This window comes from Parambassis ranga, chromosome 3, assembly GCF_900634625.1.
Source record: "Parambassis ranga chromosome 3, fParRan2.1, whole genome shotgun sequence".
Classification (NCBI taxonomy): Eukaryota; Metazoa; Chordata; class Actinopteri; family Ambassidae; genus Parambassis; species Parambassis ranga.
In genome coordinates this window covers 1,122,999-1,142,997 of record NC_041024.1, presented here as the reverse complement: position 1 = coordinate 1,142,997, position 19,999 = coordinate 1,122,999, and the positions used below count along the sequence as shown (strand labels likewise).

At 48.0% G+C, this 19,999-nt stretch overlaps 3 protein-coding genes across 13 annotated transcripts in view; all 3 read right to left on the bottom strand.

The window, feature by feature from the left end:
* ppfia1 (PTPRF interacting protein alpha 1) overlaps positions 1-1,505 on the bottom strand; it is a 30,389-nt gene extending 28,884 nt beyond the window's left edge. For 6 of the 11 annotated variants that reach the window (XM_028402827.1, XM_028402825.1, XM_028402830.1 and 3 more), the window contains exon 1: positions 351-1,504. The gene's annotated coding sequence lies outside the window, so the exon portion shown is untranslated. Of the gene's footprint in view, positions 1-350 lie in introns of all 11 variants that reach the window. The other 5 variants (XM_028402834.1, XM_028402826.1, XM_028402833.1 and 2 more) reach the window with 3 other exon arrangements.
* Positions 1,506-2,679: 1,174 nt separating this feature from the next.
* LOC114432953 (uncharacterized) lies at positions 2,680-7,356 on the bottom strand. The gene is made up of 13 exons (XM_028401091.1): positions 7,207-7,356; positions 6,876-7,084; positions 6,640-6,777; positions 6,337-6,475; positions 5,537-6,251; positions 4,957-5,098; positions 4,722-4,865; positions 4,557-4,615; positions 4,279-4,469; positions 3,803-4,203; positions 3,598-3,697; positions 3,209-3,395; positions 2,680-3,128 (listed from the first exon to the last, which is right to left on the bottom strand). Exons 1-13 carry the CDS (start codon positions 7,330-7,332, stop codon positions 2,992-2,994), a joined length of 2,688 nt encoding a protein of 895 aa, XP_028256892.1. The 5' UTR covers positions 7,333-7,356; the 3' UTR covers positions 2,680-2,991.
* A 5,723-nt stretch (positions 7,357-13,079) lies between these two features.
* LOC114432952 (uncharacterized) lies at positions 13,080-17,788 on the bottom strand. Its single transcript, XM_028401090.1, has 13 exons — positions 17,639-17,788; positions 17,308-17,516; positions 17,072-17,209; positions 16,769-16,907; positions 15,927-16,683; positions 15,350-15,491; positions 15,115-15,258; positions 14,957-15,015; positions 14,679-14,869; positions 14,203-14,603; positions 13,998-14,097; positions 13,609-13,795; positions 13,080-13,528 (listed from the first exon to the last, which is right to left on the bottom strand). Exons 1-13 carry the CDS (start codon positions 17,762-17,764, stop codon positions 13,392-13,394), a joined length of 2,730 nt encoding a protein of 909 aa, XP_028256891.1. The 5' UTR covers positions 17,765-17,788; the 3' UTR covers positions 13,080-13,391.
* Between the last annotated feature and the right edge of the window lie 2,211 nt (positions 17,789-19,999).

Genomic DNA, 19,999 nt, shown 5'->3' with positions numbered 1-19,999 from the left:
GACCACTCAGGCTCAACAATGTTTATGAGGGGGAGGGTCGTTCAGCATCCAGGAGAGGTGGTGACAGATGGTGAGTCCAGTGTCACATCCAGACATCCCATACGTGGTGGAAAAAAGTGAAGGTACATACCGAGTTCTGGAAGCAGGACACTTGAAAACCTTTTGAACACAGTTGGGGGCTAATAAAATAATGAACATTTACATCACAGCAGGCATCAGGTGGCAGCTTTGTAAAGTTCATAGAATAAAGAATAAAGAGGGATTAACCAGAATCAGTGTTCTCCACTGTGATGGAGTCAGAACACCTGATAACAGACCTCTGAAGCAGCCCGGACGGGTTCTTAGCTCACCTTTGAATAATAAAGTTATTCCAGGTTCTTATCTTCTGATGGAACACACGCCTGCAAAGTCCAGGTGCTCCAAATGTAGGTTCAAGTCTTACCAAGCTCCACGAAAGGTCCAGAGTCAGTCAGAACCTAGAAATTCCATTCAGAACCTGGGATGCATTAAGGCAGCGAAAAAAGGGGGGACGACGACTTCCTGAAGGCCTCGGAGCGAAACCCACGTAAAGTGAGCAAAGGAGCAGGATTCCAAGTTTGGCCGGCTAACGCAGCGTTAGCAAGCTAGCACTAAGTAAGCTGGTGGCTCGATGATTGCATATCTGGACTTCTTTACACGTCAAAACAAATGGCCATCCTCAGAAAATAAAAGTTCAGCCACGGACAGGCGTGCAGTGGGACAGTTTGGTGACGTGGAAACAGTACTAGCTTTTTGCTAGCGAGAGCTAATTTGAAGCAGAATTCTTTGGCTTGAAGTCAGTTTGAAGTCGACAGCTAGCTTAGCTACTAGCCAGCTAGGTAGCTAACGGTTGCTGGTTTCATATACTAACTTAGCTAAAATAACGTCAGATAGTCACTTAAGGGTGAGCTATACTTCATATAAAAGTACACAACATGATAAAAAAGTCGCTTATAGACATTCGTTATACATTATCTAAAATAAAAGGAGTCTTTAAAACCCTGAATTATGTCTCTAGAACTAAAAGTATTCATCTATCAAGTAGCGTTAGCGCCGCAGCTAACGTTAGCTCCCCGTCGGCTCGGTGCCGTCGCGTCACCACATCACGGCTCCACTCGAAAACTTCCAGCTAACATGGAACGTTAGCAGCGTTTAAATCCCGTTTGGAAAGTCCAAACCACGAATTAAAACTTTGATTCCCTTCGTTTTCCGTCCGAGTTTCTGGCGTCGTCTCCGTATTTCCACCAAAAAAAAAAAATAAAAGGTCCGTCGGTCGGTCGCTGCGGTCCTTCCCTGTCGCCACTGCCTGCCAGCCTCGGCGGTCAGGACAGCCAATGGTGGGCTCTGTGTCGCTAGCACTTTTCATTAGCCTGGTAGTCCACGGGAAGAGAGAGCGCTTCCCCGGCTGGCAACAGGAGGAAGAGGAAAAGCTGCGGCCCGGCGCAGATCCCGCTCCGGGACTGAGGGTATGACTGAGGCAGGAGTGTTTTACACCGGACACAGAGCAGTCCGCACCTAAAACTACAAACCACAAACCACATCATTACTGTAAACCATGCAGATTATTATTTACCACTGAATGCAAAAAAAACAATAACAACACACTAAAAAATATTCTACACGTTCACTGTTACTGTGAATATTTGTGTTACATCCTACAAAATAAAACCATAAATCAGAAAGCGACTGAAAACAGGAAACAGAAGAAGCCTTATATTCTTATCTTATATTAAAGTGCTGGTTAATGAGTGGGGTTTTTAAATTTATATATACATATATATAAAATGTACACGATAATTTGACCGTTTCTCTGAGTGACCTACTTTCAGGGATGAGAAGCAAACGCCTCCCAGAGAGCAGTGGCGCCATCTTCTGGTGCAGCAGCGCAGCGCAGCCTCCACTCTCAATGCTGAATGAACCTTTCCTACTTACTTTTATGGTTGCATGTAAATTCGTCAAAAAATAACATTAAGTCACACAGTGTGACATAATGATGACTAAGCCGCACTGTACAGGAAGAGCCAGAGCAGGCTCTACCCGCTGAGGAGAGACTTGCGGCCTTTTGGAGTGAAAGGGGCACTCCTGAAGACCTTCTATGACTCTGTGGTGGCATCAGTCATCCTGTACGGTGTGGTCTGCTGGAACAGCAGCGTCACTGAGAGGGACAGGAAGAAGCTGGACAGAGTCATCAGGAGGTCCAGCTCTGTCCTGGGCCGCTCTCTGGACTCAGTGCAGGAGGTGGGGGACAGGAGGGTCCTGACAAAACTGACCTCCATGCTGGACAATGAGTCCCACCCCCTGCAGGACCCCCTGTCAGCCCTGCAGAGCAGCTTCAGGGACAGACTGCTCCACCCTCGGTGTGTGGAGGAGAGGTACAGAAGGTCTTTCCTTCCTGCTGCTGTCAGACTGTATAATAAACACTTCTGATAGGAGCAGTACTCACACACCACACTGTACAATAAACTATTTATTTAGTTTCTGATGCACTATGTACAGTTTGATTGATTCTAATAGTATTCTATATTGGTACTTTATTTTATCATGTATATATCTTTCCTATCTTATCCCTTGCTGTCTGTATCTGCTGTTACAAAAATGCGATTTCCCCATTGTGGGACTAATAAAGATAATCTTAATCTTAATAATATGCAACAGTAAAGAGACATTTTTATATATTTTTATTCATAGAAATAAAAAAGTGTGTAGAGAGAATGAAAAGGCACACATACATGTAAAAACCTGATCTATAAAAATATATATGGTGACTGATTTAAGGCAATATTTTCAAGCTGATTATATTGATTATGCCTGGATTTATCAACCATCTACCAATCATACTGTATTCTATCATTTTTTTCATTAAAATAGAAGAAGCCTGACCAGGAACAGTCAGGCAGCAGCTGCAGTGCAGGCTGATCTTTGTAAAAACAGATCCATATATAAATGGAATGATCTGCTGCACACACTGCTGTTCTAGGTTTCCCATGTAGGCAGAGGCTTGTATTGCACTCGTGACATCTTGGCTTTGTACACAGCCACTCCACAGATCATTCCGATGGCCGCAAGCAGACATCCAGCGATGAAGGCCATGTTCAGGTTCAGGTTGATCACTGAAAACAAAGAGAAACACGTGTCAGTCCAGGGTTCGGCTCAGACTCAGACCAGGCGGCTACGCTGACTGCTCCCATACTTGCGCCTCCGCTGCTGTCTGCAGACCTCTTCAAGCGCAGGGGACCCTGGGAGACAAAGTGCGAGCCGGTCTCGATGACAGCGTCTCTCTTTCGTACGTGGTTGCTGGTGGAGTTCATGCACCCCCTTGCGCACCGGGTGTTGGGGTTCCCACTTTCACACATGACGACTGAGCAGCTGATGTACACCTGAACAAGACAGGACAGACTGTTGTCATATCACACGTGGAGCTCCCTCTGGTGGACACCTGTCAATCCATCCCAAGGGGTGCCTGCTGTTCTGCTCTGCTGCCAGTGCATAAATGCATCTTATCTAATTCATCTTACAACATTTAAAGAAAAGAATTCTACTCCGGGCTAAATGTAAGATTATTGACAAATGATGACTCACCTGATCAAACATGCCAATGAACTTGAAGGCCTCCATGCTGAACTGAAAGTGTTTGTTGTGCCTGGGAGAATGGATCTGAACTGTCGGGTCCACGTTGCAGCTGATCAGAGCGAAACAAGAAGACAGGGGACATTTTAATGCTTCACCAAGGCTGCCATTAAGCCTGAGATATTTCATTGCCACAGGTGCATGCTGCACTCCCTACCCATTCTCAATGATGGAGTATGTGGGCCGGTAGTTGGGGTTGTCATACGGTGCAGCTCTGCAGGACTCCACAAACATCTCGGTGTTGTTGAGGGACGACGTGGCCTCTATCTCCATGTAGATTCTCTGCCCGACCTCATACTCCAGAGGGTACGCCCTGGGATTGATCATGGTCTGGAACTGCTCGGTGGGGTAGAACTCAAACTGGTAGGTGAAGGTGCCGAGGCCTTTCTCCCACACTGTGACGCTCTTCCTGTGCGCCGTGAAGCCCAGTGTCACATTTCCCTTTTTGGGGTACTGACAGTCAAACTGCACCTCCAGCAGGTGTTTCCGTGTGATCAGATCTCTGGTGTCATCAAACGTGGTGATTTCATTCTTGAAAATGAGGCTGTCCTCGTCTTCCTGTAGAGTGAAATATTATGTGTTCAGTGGTGGTGATGCTCAGAGCGCACACACACACACACAACCTGTGGTTACCTCGATCTGAGTGCCACAGGCATTGAGGGGGACCACAGCGATGACATGGGTGCTGTTGGAGTGTGTCTGCAGGCTGCAGATGGTGTTGGTGGGGTCACTGAGGCGCAGATGATTCTCGTGGATGCCAGAGAACTCCGATTTCGCAACTTCTACTCGCATGGAGGACTCACCGCAGATCACATTAGCCCTAACTGGAAAAAGAAGTACACACACCGATATTAAGATGTTTCTAATGAAATGTATCCAAAGCATGGTCAGTGTGACGGTTTATGACTCACCTCGAGGCTTTGTGGTGTCCACCAGGACACACCTCATGTTGGACTGAAAGACCTGAGACCTGAAACATTAAGGAGCACTTTAACTGAGAGTAATTAGTGAAGAAACATTCTTCATCATAAAAACAGTGAAATGTTGCTCACTGTGAAGATGCATTAAGGACTTACCATACCACAGCTTCAACAGCAAAGCACACTGGGAACTGGTCTCCCAGGTCGTCTTGCTGAGGTGTCCATCGGATGACAAACTCATTGTGCGTGGTCCGGTGCTTGCTGATATTCAGCGGCCCGCTCATCATCATATCTTGTATTCTGAAAACGGAACAGGAACATTTTACCTTGTCATCACTGAACGTCTCTGTGAGTGTTTTGCTGCTCAGTGATGGAGCTTCGTGTCACCTACGTTGCATTCTGTGCTACTGCTCTGACCCTGATCTCCATCTCTTTGTCGACCTCTGCATAGATGCGAGCTCCATTCTCAGGTGTTGGCTGCACAAACTGTGGAATGTAGAGTCCCTCCTGACATGAAGGAGCAGGCGAGTCCACTGGAGTCAGAGAACACACACATTTAAAATTTAAACTGCAATTAAAAAAAATCATTCCTAAACCATATCGATAAAAGAAAAAAACAATTTGGAAAAAAGGCCCCACTCAACTAAATATTTACTAATATTTAAATATTTAACTTGTGATCCAAAAGCTCTTCTCAAAAGCGACACCTGTGGCCACCGAGTGAATTGCAACCAGCAAACTGACCCGCTTTAAGTGTCTGGACTTCAAGACATCTTTACCACAATCATACTTAATGTTACAACAACAAATAAAGTGCATGTTTGTAGACGTCTGTTTGAGCTCTTCTGGGCAGATTGACTGATCCTTCCTATATTAGGCTGCGTGGTGCCAAAGATGCTGCAACTCGTATGAAGGTTAGTGGCATCAGACCACATCAAAAATCCTGTAAGAGACCGATGAGTGACACTTACCGAGTACAGAGAACTGCATCGGAAGTTTGCTGAGGGGTGCAGTGGTGTGGGCCACACTGGTGGTAGTGGAGTACCACCACCATGGGACTGTAGGTGCAGCTGTGGTTGTAGGTGCAGCTGTGCTCCACCACCACCATGGGACTGTAGGTGCAGCTGTGGTTGAAGTTGCAGGTGTGCTCCACCACCACCATGGGGTTGTAGGTGCAGCTGTGGTTGTAGGTGCAGGTGTGCTCCACCACCACCATGAGGTTGTAGGTGCAGGTGTGGTCCACCACCACCATGGGGTTGTGGGTGTATCTGTGGTTGTGGGTGCATCTGTGGTTGTGGTCCACCACCACCATGGGGTTGTGGGTGTATCTGTGGTTGTGGGTGCATCTGTGGTAGTGGTCCACCACCACCATGAGGTTGTGGGTGCAGCTGTGGTTGGGGGTGTAGTTGTGCTCCACCACCACCATGGGGTTGTAGATGCATCTGTGGTTGTGGGTGCAGTTGTGGTTGTGCTCCACCACCACCATGAGGTTGTGGGTGCAGCTGTGGTTGGATAGGTGGTGGTGGCTTGTCTCTTTCTCCTGGCAGTGGGTGGAGCTCTGTAGGACTGGGTTCCATCTGAGTAGGTGAGACGGATGTGTCCTTGTGGGAAGTCCTCCACCACCATCTCAAATCCAAAAACGTAGCTGTGGGCGCTGGCAGACTGGTACTGTAACGTGCACGTGTCCTGACAATGACAACATGTAGCATGGGTCAGGCGGAGCATTGTGTGTTTGTGAAAGCACCATGAAGAAATCAGCTGTTCGGCCAACCTGATCCAGGTGGAAACCAGAAGGCTGGTCGCAGGTGCTGCACTCAAGACCTGGCATGTTTCCATATCTGCATCGGACTTTGTCTCCATCAGGGTCAACGGCCATCAGGTTGTACGTCCGAGGGCAGTTAGCAGGAACTCTGAAATCAACACAACGTGAACATTTTTTAGTTTTTTTTAATCTTATAATTCTGACTTTAATTTAACGAGACTCTGTCTAATATATCTAAACAGAACATAACTCATAAAAAACACAGAAGACCATTTGCTGTGTGTTCTCTGACTTTAGAAGCAGGCAGCTGACCTCATCAAAGGCAGGATGGCGATGTCTGGAGATCTGTTGGGCGCCTTGGTGTCAGAGCGGTTCCCTAAATCCACAAGAGTTTCCAGATTCCAGTTAGACATTCCGTTCCGTGAGCTGACCCAGCAGCAGCTGTATGCCCTGATAGTAAAAAAACTCTTTAAATATCCATACACTCTAATTATACCCAATTATACCCAATAAACAGTATTGTTATGATTTCAGTACAAATATCCTACCACATTTGGAAGGGTTTGTCAGAGTAGAGGGTCCTCGTCTGAAATGTCTCACTCTCACACCACGGGCTGTTATAGCCGTAGCCCGTAGCAGGGGTAAGGTCAATTATGCCCCTATTTGAACTGCTCAGGTGACCACAGTCACCGCTGTAGCAAGCCCAGTAGTGGGAGTCAGAACAGCCGCGAAAGGTGTCCTTGTTTCGTAAGGTCACCTTTAGACAAAACATTCATTTTATCTATCTATCAGTAACAGAGTGGTTGCACAGGATGTAGTCGGGTTTATTGATACAGTATAATATTGATAAACCCTGTATATAATAATAATAATAATCACCCTGTATGATCCATCGGGGTTCCTTCCTTTGTAGGAGTAGGTTGTGAGTCCCCCGTAGTTATGAGACGCCGCCGCCAGTGAGGCCAGCAGCAGCTGAAGCAGGAGCACGGCTGAAGACGCCATCATGATACAGCAGACCGTCCTCTGCCTCCAGAATCACCTGCACCATCCTTATATACACACCTGTGCAGGGGCCACTGGCTGTGGAAGGCTTGCTGGCATGCACAGAATGTGCGGAACAATGAGGTAGCTGCAGGACTGGTTTATGTGAACAAAGAATTAAGAGATTGTATATGAACACATTGTGTGAACATCAGCACGGCACAATAATGAAACTTAGCCTCTGTTTCTGCTGCCAGCAGCCGACTGACATTCTATGAATCACAGGTGTCAAGAAATTGAAACCTACAAACACAACCATCAGGTTGTGTGACAGGGCGGTTTGTGCTGTATCAGAATTCCCATAATTCTCTGCTCCCATCTATCTGAACCCCCCCAGAACTCTCTCTCACCACATGCATTGTGTTGGTCTGACAGTGCAACTGCTGCCTTAAATTAAGCCAGATTTACACCGGCAGCGTAACACAAGCGCAGTGACAGCCGCCGTGAGACGCTTCCATTTTAGTCAATGAGAGAACTAAAGGAGTTTCAGAAGCCGCACAACATAACAGCAGCTACACCCTGCTCCACAACAGATATTCGCTGGTTCTTGAGCTGTTTGCACCAACCAGATGGAGCAGACAGGAAGTCAGGCACCGGAGAGTGTCCGATAGATGCCGTGAGACTGAGCGCTGCCTGACTTCACATCACAACCGGCAGAGAAACACAGCCACAGCCATGTACCAGGAGAGGTTCGTTTTCAGGATTCAAGAAGTTTATTGCACAGCAACGATTTTCTACTCTGGAAGCAGGGAAACAGCTTTTTCATGATATCACATGCTTTATATTCAGACAGAAAGGAGGAGGCAGAGCAGCAGCAGCTGTTCTCAGAGTGGAAGGTGAGGAGCCGCTCTGTGTGTGATGATGGAGGAAACAGAGGGTCCAGAACCTGCTCTGTGACCCAGCCTGACACATGCAGAGAGGACAGTAGCCATCGGGTCAGAGTACTGTGGGAGCTTGTGACACACAGATACACCATGTTTTGGAGACGCTTCAGAAACCCGCCTGGTGAGGGTGGAGACGCGATGAAAACACGGTGCTTACATTACGCTTCAGTTACGCAGCCGGTGTAAAACTAGCTTAAGTTACCGCAGCAGTTGTGCTGCAGGGTCAGTGCTGTCAGTGTGTGACAGCACTGCTTCCAGCTCTGGAATAACAACCATCCACACTCACACCTACAGCTCGTTAATAACATCATTAACCTTAGTTCACAAGCACATCTTTGGTATGTGGGAGGAAAACCCACATGACAGAGACGGGAGTTCAATCCCCCCTCTGCCTGCATGCTGATGTGCCCCTGAGCCAGGCACTGAACTTTTCTCTGCTTCAGGTGGAGGCAGCTTGCTGTGATGAGTGCTTTACTGTACGATCCTTCTCTATGTTGAGGTGAAACCGTGTGACGCCATCGTGCAGCCTCTCGCACACACCAGTCCAATGGTATTTATAACAATAACACAGCCTCCTTCTGAGAAGCGATGTGTGTTGTTGTGTTTACCGCATCTCTTTGTCCTTAATGACAGTGCAAACAATAGGGAGCTCTTTGACTTTTCCTTTCTCTTTTTCTCCTGACAGCATCACGTACTCACAGGTTCACACGGGGTTCTTTGATCCTGAACGGATCACAGACTAAACCTGCAGGTCTTTCCTCCTGCAGCAGGACCCCGGAGAGCGATGGATGAGTCAGTTCAAGTGTATTTATTCAGCCAGAGCCTGAACCCCCACAAGAGCAACAGAGTCAGGAAAAACTCCCTTTGAACAGGAAGAGAGGAAACTACGAGGAAGACAGCGAATACCGTCAGTGACATGAATCACTAGTATGAATGAGTGCTGCCTGCTCTGACGGTCATGCTCCTCCTCTGTCCAGACATTAATCAGGTGCTCCACAGATGATGAAGGCCTCCGCTCCGAGCTGTGACACTGCTCCTCAGCCTGCCTGCAGTTACATATGTGATGATATGAAGCACCTCGGGTGGTGCAGAAGGTTCCTGGTTCGATTCTGCCTGGGGCCTATCTGTTGCACGTTCTCCCTGTGCCTGCCTGGGTTCTCTCCGGGTGCTCCGGTTCCTCCCACATTCTAAAGACGTGCTTGGTTAATTGGTCACTCTAAACTGCCCGTAGGTGTGTTTGTCTGTGTGACCCATCCAGGCCCCCCCTGCACTGCAGGACGAAGCGGGTTAATAGACGATGGATGGATGAAGCCCCTCAGCCATGTTTACAGTGATGCTGCCGGTTGTGTAAACTTGTGGTGACATTCACACACTAACAGTGAAAGAATGAAATGTTCAACACTCGGCCACACTTGGTGGCAGGAACTGGTTCTTCTGCTCACTTCGCTCCTCCCGTAAGTACACTGTGCCATGGCATTGATTTTGCAGTGCAGGAGGTGGGGGACAGGAGGGTCCTGGGAAAACTGACCTGAGTCTGAACTGAGTCCCACCCCCTGCAGGACACCCTGTCAGCCCTGCAGAGCAGCTTCAGGGACAGACTGCTCCACCCTCGGTGTGTGGAGGAGAGGTACAGAAGGTCTTTCCTTCCTGCTGCTGTCAGACTGTATAATAAACACTTCTGATAGGAGCAGTACTCACACACCACACTGTACAATAAACTATTTATTTAGTTTCTGATGCACTATGTACAGTTTATAAAGCACTGCTCCCTCCACTCACCTGTGCAACAACTGTTAATATGTAAACTGTTTGATTGATTCTAATAGTATTCTATATTGGTACTTTATTTTATCATGTATATATCTCTGCTTGGATGAGCAGCGAAACGTCTTCTAGAAAACTCTACAAGTCCAGACGCCTTGCTTCAACCTTCTCTACGTATGATGACCTGGATGACTGAGAATCTTCATCAACATGTTGCCAATCACTTTGGGAAGGACACCCTACGATTGGTGAGGGAACATGAAAAGACCTCTAGGAAACTGGCAGACTACAGGAACCACCTACGCTTCAGCCTGAGATGCAGACAGGAAAAGTTAACCCCGAACAGCCTACGACTCGGATCCACTGTCAAGGGCCACAGAGCAGACACCATCCTGCAGAAAGCCCAGAACCAACTCCTCAACGAAAGGATCAGACAGATCAACTTCACCATAGACACTCTCATGGTCACCACGGAGCAGACAAGATCACAGCTTGCCACCCTCCTGCCCAGCGAAGTCATGGATGAAGTCATCAAACTGACTGAAAAAGTCCAGACGGCACAGCACACCAGGGGTAAGGAACGACAAAAACGCAAATTCCATAAATTGAAAACTGTTTTCTCTGTTAAAAATACAGCTAACCTTCACACATGGAGGAGGGAAGACCACTCACTGCCACAGCAGGACACCCAGGACAAATGGGTAAAGAACCTTTCAGACAGACAACTGAGCCAGCCGGAAAAAGACGTGTTGGCCAAAGGACTCAACTTTGCCATCTCGCCAGAGCAGATTCCAGTGGTGGACCTCATCACAGCCACAGAGTCAGCCATCAAGAACAACAACCTGACAGACACAGAAGCTGAGCAACTCCGCTTGAAGGTCACAGCCACACTCTCCACTGCTAAAGCACCGCCATCCAACCTCTCCAGTGATGAAAGGAAGGCCCTGATTGCACTACAAAAGGACCGGGACATCACCATCTTATCAGCAGACAAAGGAAGATGCACAGTGGTGCTCAACACACAGGACTACCACGCCAAAGTGACAGAACTCCTCAGTGACACAGCCACATATGAGACACTGAAGAGGGACCCCACCGGAAACTACAAGAAGAAACTAGTCAGCTACCTACAAAAACTGGAGAAGGACCAAATCATCAACCGCAAGCTCTATTTTCGACTGTATCCGGGGGAAGCCACTCCACGCCTGTATGGACTCCCCAAGATACACAAGGAAGGAGTCCCCCTCAGACCCATCGTCAGCAGCACAAACTCAGTCACATACAACGTGGCTAAGCACTTGGCTGAACTCCTGACACCACTGGTAGGTGACACACCACATCACATCCACAACTCGCAGGACTTTGTGAACAAGGTGGAGAAGATCCAAATGGACCCAGATGACACCATGGTCTCATTTGATGTCACCTCCTTGTTCACCTGCATCCCTACATCAGAAGCCACAGAGATGGTAAGGACTTGCCTCACACAAGACAGCACACTCAAGGAGAGAACCAACCTAACGCCAGACCACATCTGTGACCTGCTGGACCTCTGCCTGACCACCACTTATTTCCAGTACAATGGGAACTTTTACAGACAGAAGCACGGCTGTGCGATGGGATCACCTGTGTCTCCTATTGTGGCCAACCTCTACATGGAAGAAGTGGAGAGAAGAGCCCTGAGTTCCTATCCTGGAACCACCCCCACCCACTGGTTTAGATATGTGGATGACACCTGGGTCAAAATCAAGACCAACGAAGTGGAACGGTTCACAGAACACATCAACGCAGTGGATAATAACATCAAGTTCACTCGCGAGGACACCAAGGACAACAATCTGGCCTTCTTGGACTGCACAGTACATATTGAGGAGGACAGGAGCCTCAATGTGGAAGTGTACAGGAAACCCACACACACGGACCAGTACCTGTTGTTTGATTCACACCACCCACTGGAACACAAACTGGGAGTCATCAGGACCCTGCAGCACAGAGCACAAACTGTACCCACCAGCTCAGAGGGGAAGAAGAAGGAGCAACACCACATCAGGAAGGCCCTGCAAACATGTGGCTACCCGAAGTGGGCACTCATCAAAGCCACAAAAACAAGACCCCCCAACAACAAGAAGAAGGACAACACCAGGCGGAGAAAGAACATCTCCATTCCATATGTGTCAGGAGTATCAGAGAAACTCCGCAGGATCTTCAACAACCATGACATCCCGGTCCATTTCAAACCTATGACAACACTGAGACAGAGACTGGTTCACCCGAAGGATAAGATTCCCAGGGAGAAACACAGCAATGTGATATATGCAGTCCAGTGCAGTGAGGAATGCTCTGATCTGTACATTGGAGAAACTAAACAACCACTCCACAGAAGAATGGCTCAGCACAGGAGAGCCACCTCTTCAGGACAAGACTCAGCTGTTCACCTCCACCTCAAAGACAAAGGACACTCCTTTGAGGATAACAACGTTCACATTTTAGACAGGGAGGAAAGGTGGTATGAAAGAGGAGTCAAGGAAGCCATCTATGTTAAGCTGGAAAAACCTTCCCTTAACAGAGGTGGTGGCCTCAGACATCATCTTTCTACCACATACAATGCAGTGATTCCATCCATTCCCAGGAAGTTTACACATACTCACAGTAAGAACAAAGGGTTGTCAATCAGTCCCCCTCCGGCAGTTTCATAGTCGTTAGCCAGTCGTTAGACACACCTGGCCCAGTCAGCCAGAACATCACAGGTAAGTATGGAAACATTTAGTGCTATTGTTTGTAAGTTTTTTAAAGTTTTACCCAGACCCACCCACTGAGGTCTGTAACCACATATAAACCATGTTTCCCCACCAAACAGTTAGAACTGATGAAGCTGCTTGGATGAGCAGCGAAACGTCTTCTAGAAAACTCTACAAGTCCAGACGCCTTGCTTCAACCTTCTCTACGTATATATCTTTCCTAACTTATCCCTTGCTGTCTGTATCTGCTGTTGCAAAAATGCGATTTCCCCATTGTGGGACTAATAAAGATAATCTTAATCTTAATAATATGCAACAGTAAAGAGACATTTTTATATATTTTTATTCATAGAAATAAAAAAGTGTGTAGAGAGAATGAAAAGGCACACATACATGTAAAAACCTGATCTATAAAAATATATATGGTGACTGATTTAAGGCAATATTTTCAAGCTGATTATATTGATTATGCCTGGATTTATCAACCATCTACCAATCATACTGTATTCTATCATTTTTTTCATTAAAATAGAAGAAGCCTGACCAGGAACAGTCAGGCAGCAGCTGCAGTGCAGGCTGATCTTTGTAAAAACAGATCCATATATAAATGGAATGATCTGCTGCACACACTGCTGTTCTAGGTTTCCCATGTAGGCAGAGGCTTGTATTGCACTCGTGACATCTTGGCTTTGTACACAGCCACTCCACAGATCATTCCGATGGCCGCAAGCAGACATCCAGCGATGAAGGCCATGTTCAGGTTCAGGTTGATCACTGAAAACAAAGAGAAACACGTGTCAGTCCAGGGTTCGGCTCAGACTCAGACCAGGCGGCTACGCTGACTGCTCCCATACTTGCGCCTCCGCTGCTGTCTGCAGACCTCTTCAAGCGCAGGGGACCCTGGGAGACAAAGTGCGAGCCGGTCTCGATGACAGCGTCTCTCTTTCGTACGTGGTTGCTGGTGGAGTTCATGCACCCCCTTGCGCACCGGGTGTTGGGGTTCCCACTTTCACACATGACGACTGAGCAGCTGATGTACACCTGAACAAGACAGGACAGACTGTTGTCATATCACACGTGGAGCTCCCTCTGGTGGACACCTGTCAATCCATCCCAAGGGGTGCCTGCTGTTCTGCTCTGCTGCCAGTGCATAAATGCATCTTATCTAATTCATCTTACAACATTTAAAGAAAAGAATTCTACTCCGGGCTAAATGTAAGATTATTGACAAATGATGACTCACCTGATCAAACATGCCAATGAACTTGAAGGCCTCCATGCTGAACTGAAAGTGTTTGTTGTGCCTGGGAGAATGGATCTGAACTGTTGGGTCCACGTTGCAGCTGATCAGAGCGAAACAAGAAGACAGGGGACATTTTAATGCTTCACCAAGGCTGCCATTAAGCCTGAGATATTTCATTGCCACAGGTGCATGCTGCACTCCCTACCCATTCTCAATGATGGAGTATGTGGGCCGGTAGTTGGGGTTGTCATACGGTGCAGCTCTGCAGGACTCCACAAACATCTCGGTGTTGTTGAGGGACGACGTGGCCTCTATCTCCATGTAGATTCTCTGCCCGACCTCATACTCCAGAGGGTACGCCCTGGGATTGATCATGGTCTGGAACTGCTCGGTGGGGTAGAACTCAAACTGGTAGGTGAAGGTGCCGAGGCCTTTCTCCCACACTGTGACGCTCTTCCTGTGCGCCGTGAAGCCCAGTGTCACATTTCCCTTTTTGGGGTACTGACAGTCAAACTGCACCTCCAGCAGGTGTTTCCGTGTGATCAGATCTCTGGTGTCATCAAACGTGGTGATTTCATTCTTGAAAATGAGGCTGTCCTCGTCTTCCTGTAGAGTGAAATATTATGTGTTCAGTGGTGGTGATGCTCAGAGCGCACACACACACACACAACCTGTGGTTACCTCGATCTGAGTGCCACAGGCATTGAGGGGGACCACAGCGATGACATGGGTGCTGTTGGAGTGTGTCTGCAGGCTGCAGATGGTGTTGGTGGGGTCACTGAGGCGCAGATGATTCTCGTGGATGCCAGAGAACTCCGATTTCGCAACTTCTACTCGCATGGAGGATTCACCGCAGATCACATTAGCCCTAACTGGAAAAAGAAGTACACACACCGATATTAAGATGTTTCTAATGAAATGTATCCAAAGCATGGTCAGTGTGGCGGTTTATGACTCACCTCGAGGCTTTGTGGTGTCCACCAGGACACACCTCATGTTGGACTGAAAGACCTGAGACCTGAAACATTAAGGAGCACTTTAACTGAGAGTAATTAGTGAAGAAACATCATACAAACAGTGAAATGTTGCTCACTGTGAAGATGCATTAAGGACTTACCATACCACAGCTTCAACAGCAAAGCACACTGGGAACTGGTCTCCCAGGTCGTCTTGCTGAGGTGTCCATCGGATGACAAACTCATTGTGTGTGGTCCGGTGCTTGCTGATATTCAGCGGCCCGCTCATCATCATATCTTGTATTCTGAAAACGGAACAGGAACATTTTACCTTGTCATCACTGAACGTCTCTGTGAGTGTTTTGCTGCTCAGTGATGGAGCTTCGTGTCACCTACGTTGCATTCTGTGCTACTGCTCTGACCCTGATCTCCATCTCTTTGTCGACCTCTGCATAGATGCGAGCTCCATTCTCAGGTGTTGGCTGCACAAACTGTGGAATGTAGAGTCCCTCCTGACATGAAGGAGCAGGCGAGTCCACTGGAGTCAGAGAACACACACATTTAAAATTTAAACTGCAATTAAAAAAAATCATTCCTAAACCATATCGATAAAAGAAAAAAACAAATTGGAAAAAAGGCCCCACTCAACTAAATATTTACTAATATTTAAATATTTAACTTGTGATCCAAAAGCTCTTCTCAAAAGCGACACCTGTGGCCACCGAGTGAATTGCAACCAGCAAACTGACCCGCTTTAAGTGTCTGGACTTCAAGAAATCTTTACCACAATCATACTTAATGTTACAACAACAAATAAAGTGCATGTTTGTAGACGTCTGTTTGAGCTCTGGGCAGATTGACTGATCCTTCCTATATTAGGCTGCGTGGTGCCAAAGATGCTGCAACTCGTATGAAGGTTAGTGGCATCAGACCACATCAAAAATCCTGTAAGAGACCGATGAGTGACACTTACCGAGTACAGAGAACTGCATCGGAAGTTTGCTGAGGGGTGCAGTGGTGTGGGCCACACTGGTGGTAGTGGAGTACCACCACCATGGGACTGTAGGTGCAGCTGTGGTTGTAGGTGCAGCTGTGCTCCACCACCACCATGGGACTGTAGGTGCAGCTGTGGTTGAAGTTGCAGGTGTGCTCCACCACCACCATGGGGTTGTAGGTGCAGCTGTGGTTGTAGGTGCAGGTGTGCTCCACCACCACCATGAGGTTGTAGGTGCAGGTGTGGTCCACCACCACCATGGGGTTGTGGGTGTATCTGTGGTTGTGGGTGCATCTGTGGTTGTGGTCCACCACCACCATGGGGTTGTGGGTGTATCTGTGGTTGTGGGTGCATCTGTGGTAGTGGTCCACCACCACCATGAGGTTGTGGGTGCAGCTGTGGTTGGGGGTGTAGTTGTGCTCCACCACCACCATGGGGTTGTAGATGCATCTGTGGTTGTGGGTGCAGTTGTGGTTGTGCTCCACCACCACCATGAGGTTGTGGGTGCAGCTGTGGTTGTGCTCCACCACCACCATGAGGTTGTGGGTGCAGCTGTGGTTGGATAGGTGGTGGTGGCTTGTCTCTTTCTCCTGGCAGTGGGTGGAGCTCTGTAGGACTGGGTTCCATCTGAGTAGGTGAGACGGATGTGTCCTTGTGGGAAGTCCTCCACCACCATCTCAAATCCAAAAACGTAGCTGTGGGCGCTGGCAGACTGGTACTGTAACGTGCACGTGTCCTGACAATGACAACATGTAGCATGGGTCAGGCGGAGCATTGTGTGTTTGTGAAAGCACCATGAAGAAATCAGCTGTTCGGCCAACCTGATCCAGGTGGAAACCAGAAGGCTGGTCACAGGTGCTGCACTCAAGACCTGGCATGTTTCCATATCTGCATCGGACTTTGTCTCCATCAGGGTCAACGGCCATCAGGTTGTACGTCCGAGGGCAGTTAGCAGGAACTCTGAAATCAACACAACGTGAACATTTTTTAGTTTTTTTTAATCTTATAATTCTGACTTTAATTTAACGAGACTCTGTCTAATATATCTAAACAGAACATAACTCATAAAAAACACAGAAGACCATTTGCTGTGTGTTCTCTGACTTTAGAAGCAGGCAGCTGACCTCATCAAAGGCAGGATGGCGATGTCTGGAGATCTGTTGGGCGCCTTGGTGTCAGAGCGGTTCCCTAAATCCACAAGAGTTTCCAGATTCCAGTTAGACATTCCGTTCCGTGAGCTGACCCAGCAGCAGCTGTATGCCCTGATAGTAAAAAAACTCTTTAAACATCCATACACTCTAATTATACCCAATTATACCCAATAAACAGTATTGTTATGATTTCAGTACAAATATCCTACCACATTTGGAAGGGTTTGTCAGAGTAGAGGGTCCTCGTCTGAAATGTCTCACTCTCACACCACGGGCTGTTATAGCCGTAGCCCGTAGCAGGGGTAAGGTCAATTATGCCCCTATTTGAACTGCTCAGGTGACCACAGTCACCGCTGTAGCAAGCCCAGTAGTGGGAGTCAGAACAGCCGCGAAAGGTGTCCTTGTTTCGTAAGGTCACCTTTAGACAAAACATTCATTTTATCTATCTATCAGTAACAGAGTGGTTGCACAGGATGTAGTCGGGTTTATTGATACAGTATAATATTGATAAACCCTGTATATAATAATAATAATAATCACCCTGTATGATCCATCGGGGTTCCTTCCTTTGTAGGAGTAGGTTGTGAGTCCCCCGTAGTTATGAGACGCCGCCGCCAGTGAGGCCAGCAGCAGCTGAAGCAGGAGCACGGCTGAAGACGCCATCATGATACAGCAGACCGTCCTCTGCCTCCAGAATCACCTGCACCATCCTTATATACACACCTGTGCAGGGGCCACTGGCTGTGGAAGGCTTGCTGGCATGCACAGAATGTGCGGAACAATGAGGTAGCTGCAGGACTGGTTTATGTGAACAAAGAATTAAGAGATTGTATATGAACACATTGTGTGAACATCAGCACGGCACAATAATGAAACTTAGCCTCTGTTTCTGCTGCCAGCAGCCGACTGACATTCTATGAATCACAGGTGTCAAGAAATTGAAACCTACAAACACAACCATCAGGTTGTGTGACAGGGCGGTTTGTGCTGTATCAGAATTCCCATAATTCTCTGCTCCCATCTATCTGAACCCCCCCCAGAACTCTCTCTCACCACATGCATTGTGTTGGTCTGACAGTGCAACTGCTGCCTTAAATTAAGCCAGATTTACACCGGCAGCGTAACACAAGCGCAGTGACAGCCGCCGTGAGACGCTTCCATTTTAGTCAATGAGAGAACTAAAGGAGTTTCAGAAGCCGCACAACATAACAGCAGCTACACCCTGCTCCACAACAGATATTCGCTGGTTCTTGAGCTGTTTGCACCAACCAGATGGAGCAGACAGGAAGTCAGGCACCGGAGAGTGTCCGATAGATGCCGTGAGACTGAGCGCTGCCTGACTTCACATCACAACCGGCAGAGAAACACAGCCACAGCCATGTACCAGGAGAGGTTCGTTTTCAGGATTCAAGAAGTTTATTGCACAGCAACGATTTTCTACTCTGGAAGCAGGGAAACAGCTTTTTCATGATATCACATGCTTTATATTCAGACAGAAAGGAGGAGGCAGAGCAGCAGCAGCTGTTCTCAGAGTGGAAGGTGAGGAGCCGCTCTGTGTGTGATGATGGAGGAAACAGAGGGTCCAGAACCTGCTCTGTGACCCAGCCTGACACATGCAGAGAGGACAGTAGCCATCGGGTCAGAGTATTGTGGGAGCTTGTGACACACAGATACACCATGTTTTGGAGACGCTTCAGAAACCCGCCTGGTGAGGGTGGAGACGCGATGAAAACACGGTGCTTACATTACGCTTCAGTTACGCAGCCGGTGTAAAACTAGCTTAAGTTACCGCAGCAGTTGTGCTGCAGGGTCAGTGCTGTCAGTGTGTGACAGCACTGCTTCCAGCTCTGGAATAACAACCATCCACACTCACACCTACAGCTCGTTAATAACATCATTAACCTTAGTTCACAAGCACATCTTTGGTATGTGGGAGGAAAACCCACATGACAGAGACGGGAGTTCAATCCCCCCTCTGCCTGCATGCTGATGTGCCCCTGAGCCAGGCACTGAACTTTTCTCTGCTTCAGGTGGAGGCAGCTTGCTGTGATGAGTGCTTTACTGTACGATCCTTCTCTATGTTGAGGTGAAACCGTGTGACGCCATCGTGCAGCCTCTCGCACACACCAGTCCAATGGTATTTATAACAATAACACAGCCTCCTTCTGAGAAGCGATGTGTGTTGTTGTGTTTACCGCATCTCTTTGTCCTTAATGACAGTGCAAACAATAGGGAGCTCTTTGACTTTTCCTTTCTCTTTTTCTCCTGACAGCATCACGTACTCACAGGTTCACACGGGGTTCTTTGATCCTGAACGGATCACAGACTAAACCTGCAGGTCTTTCCTCCTGCAGCAGGACCCCGGAGAGCGATGGATGAGTCAGTTCAAGTGTATTTATTCAGCCAGAGCCTGAACCCCCACAAGAGCAACAGAGTCAGGAAAAACTCCCTTTGAACAGGAAGAGAGGAAACTACGAGGAAGACAGCGAATACCGTCAGTGACATGAATCACTAGTATGAATGAGTGCTGCCTGCTCTGACGGTCATGCTCCTCCTCTGTCCAGACATTAATCAGGTGCTCCACAGATGATGAAGGCCTCCGCTCCGAGCTGTGACACTGCTCCTCAGCCTGCCTGCAGTTACATATGTGATGATATGAAGCACCTCGGGTGGTGCAGAAGGTTCCTGGTTCGATTCTGCCTGGGGCCTATCTGTTGCACGTTCTCCCTGTGCCTGCCTGGGTTCTCTCCGGGTGCTCCGGTTCCTCCCACATTCTAAAGACGTGCTTGGTTAATTGGTCACTCTAAACTGCCCGTAGGTGTGTTTGTCTGTGTGACCCATCCAGGCCCCCCCTGCACTGCAGGACGAAGCGGGTTAATAGACGATGGATGGATGAAGCCC

Excerpts from the sequence above, each read along its gene's own strand:
- LOC114432953 (XM_028401091.1), bottom strand. The coding sequence starts at position 7,332 with ATGATGGCGTCTTCAGCCGTGCTCCTGCTTCAGCTGCTGCTGGCCTCA. Across the intron at positions 5,099-5,536 it reads GATGCAGTTCTCTGTACTCG|TGGACTCGCCTGCTCCTTCA; the intron begins GTAAGTGTCACT and ends CTCTGACTCCAG. Across the intron at positions 4,470-4,556 it reads GGACACCACAAAGCCTCGAG|TTAGGGCTAATGTGATCTGC; the intron begins GTGAGTCATAAA and ends TTCTTTTTCCAG.
- LOC114432952 (XM_028401090.1), bottom strand. The coding sequence starts at position 17,764 with ATGATGGCGTCTTCAGCCGTGCTCCTGCTTCAGCTGCTGCTGGCCTCA. Across the intron at positions 16,684-16,768 it reads CTGGTTTCCACCTGGATCAG|GACACGTGCACGTTACAGTA; the intron begins GTTGGCCGAACA and ends TGTCATTGTCAG. Across the intron at positions 14,870-14,956 it reads GGACACCACAAAGCCTCGAG|TTAGGGCTAATGTGATCTGC; the intron begins GTGAGTCATAAA and ends TTCTTTTTCCAG.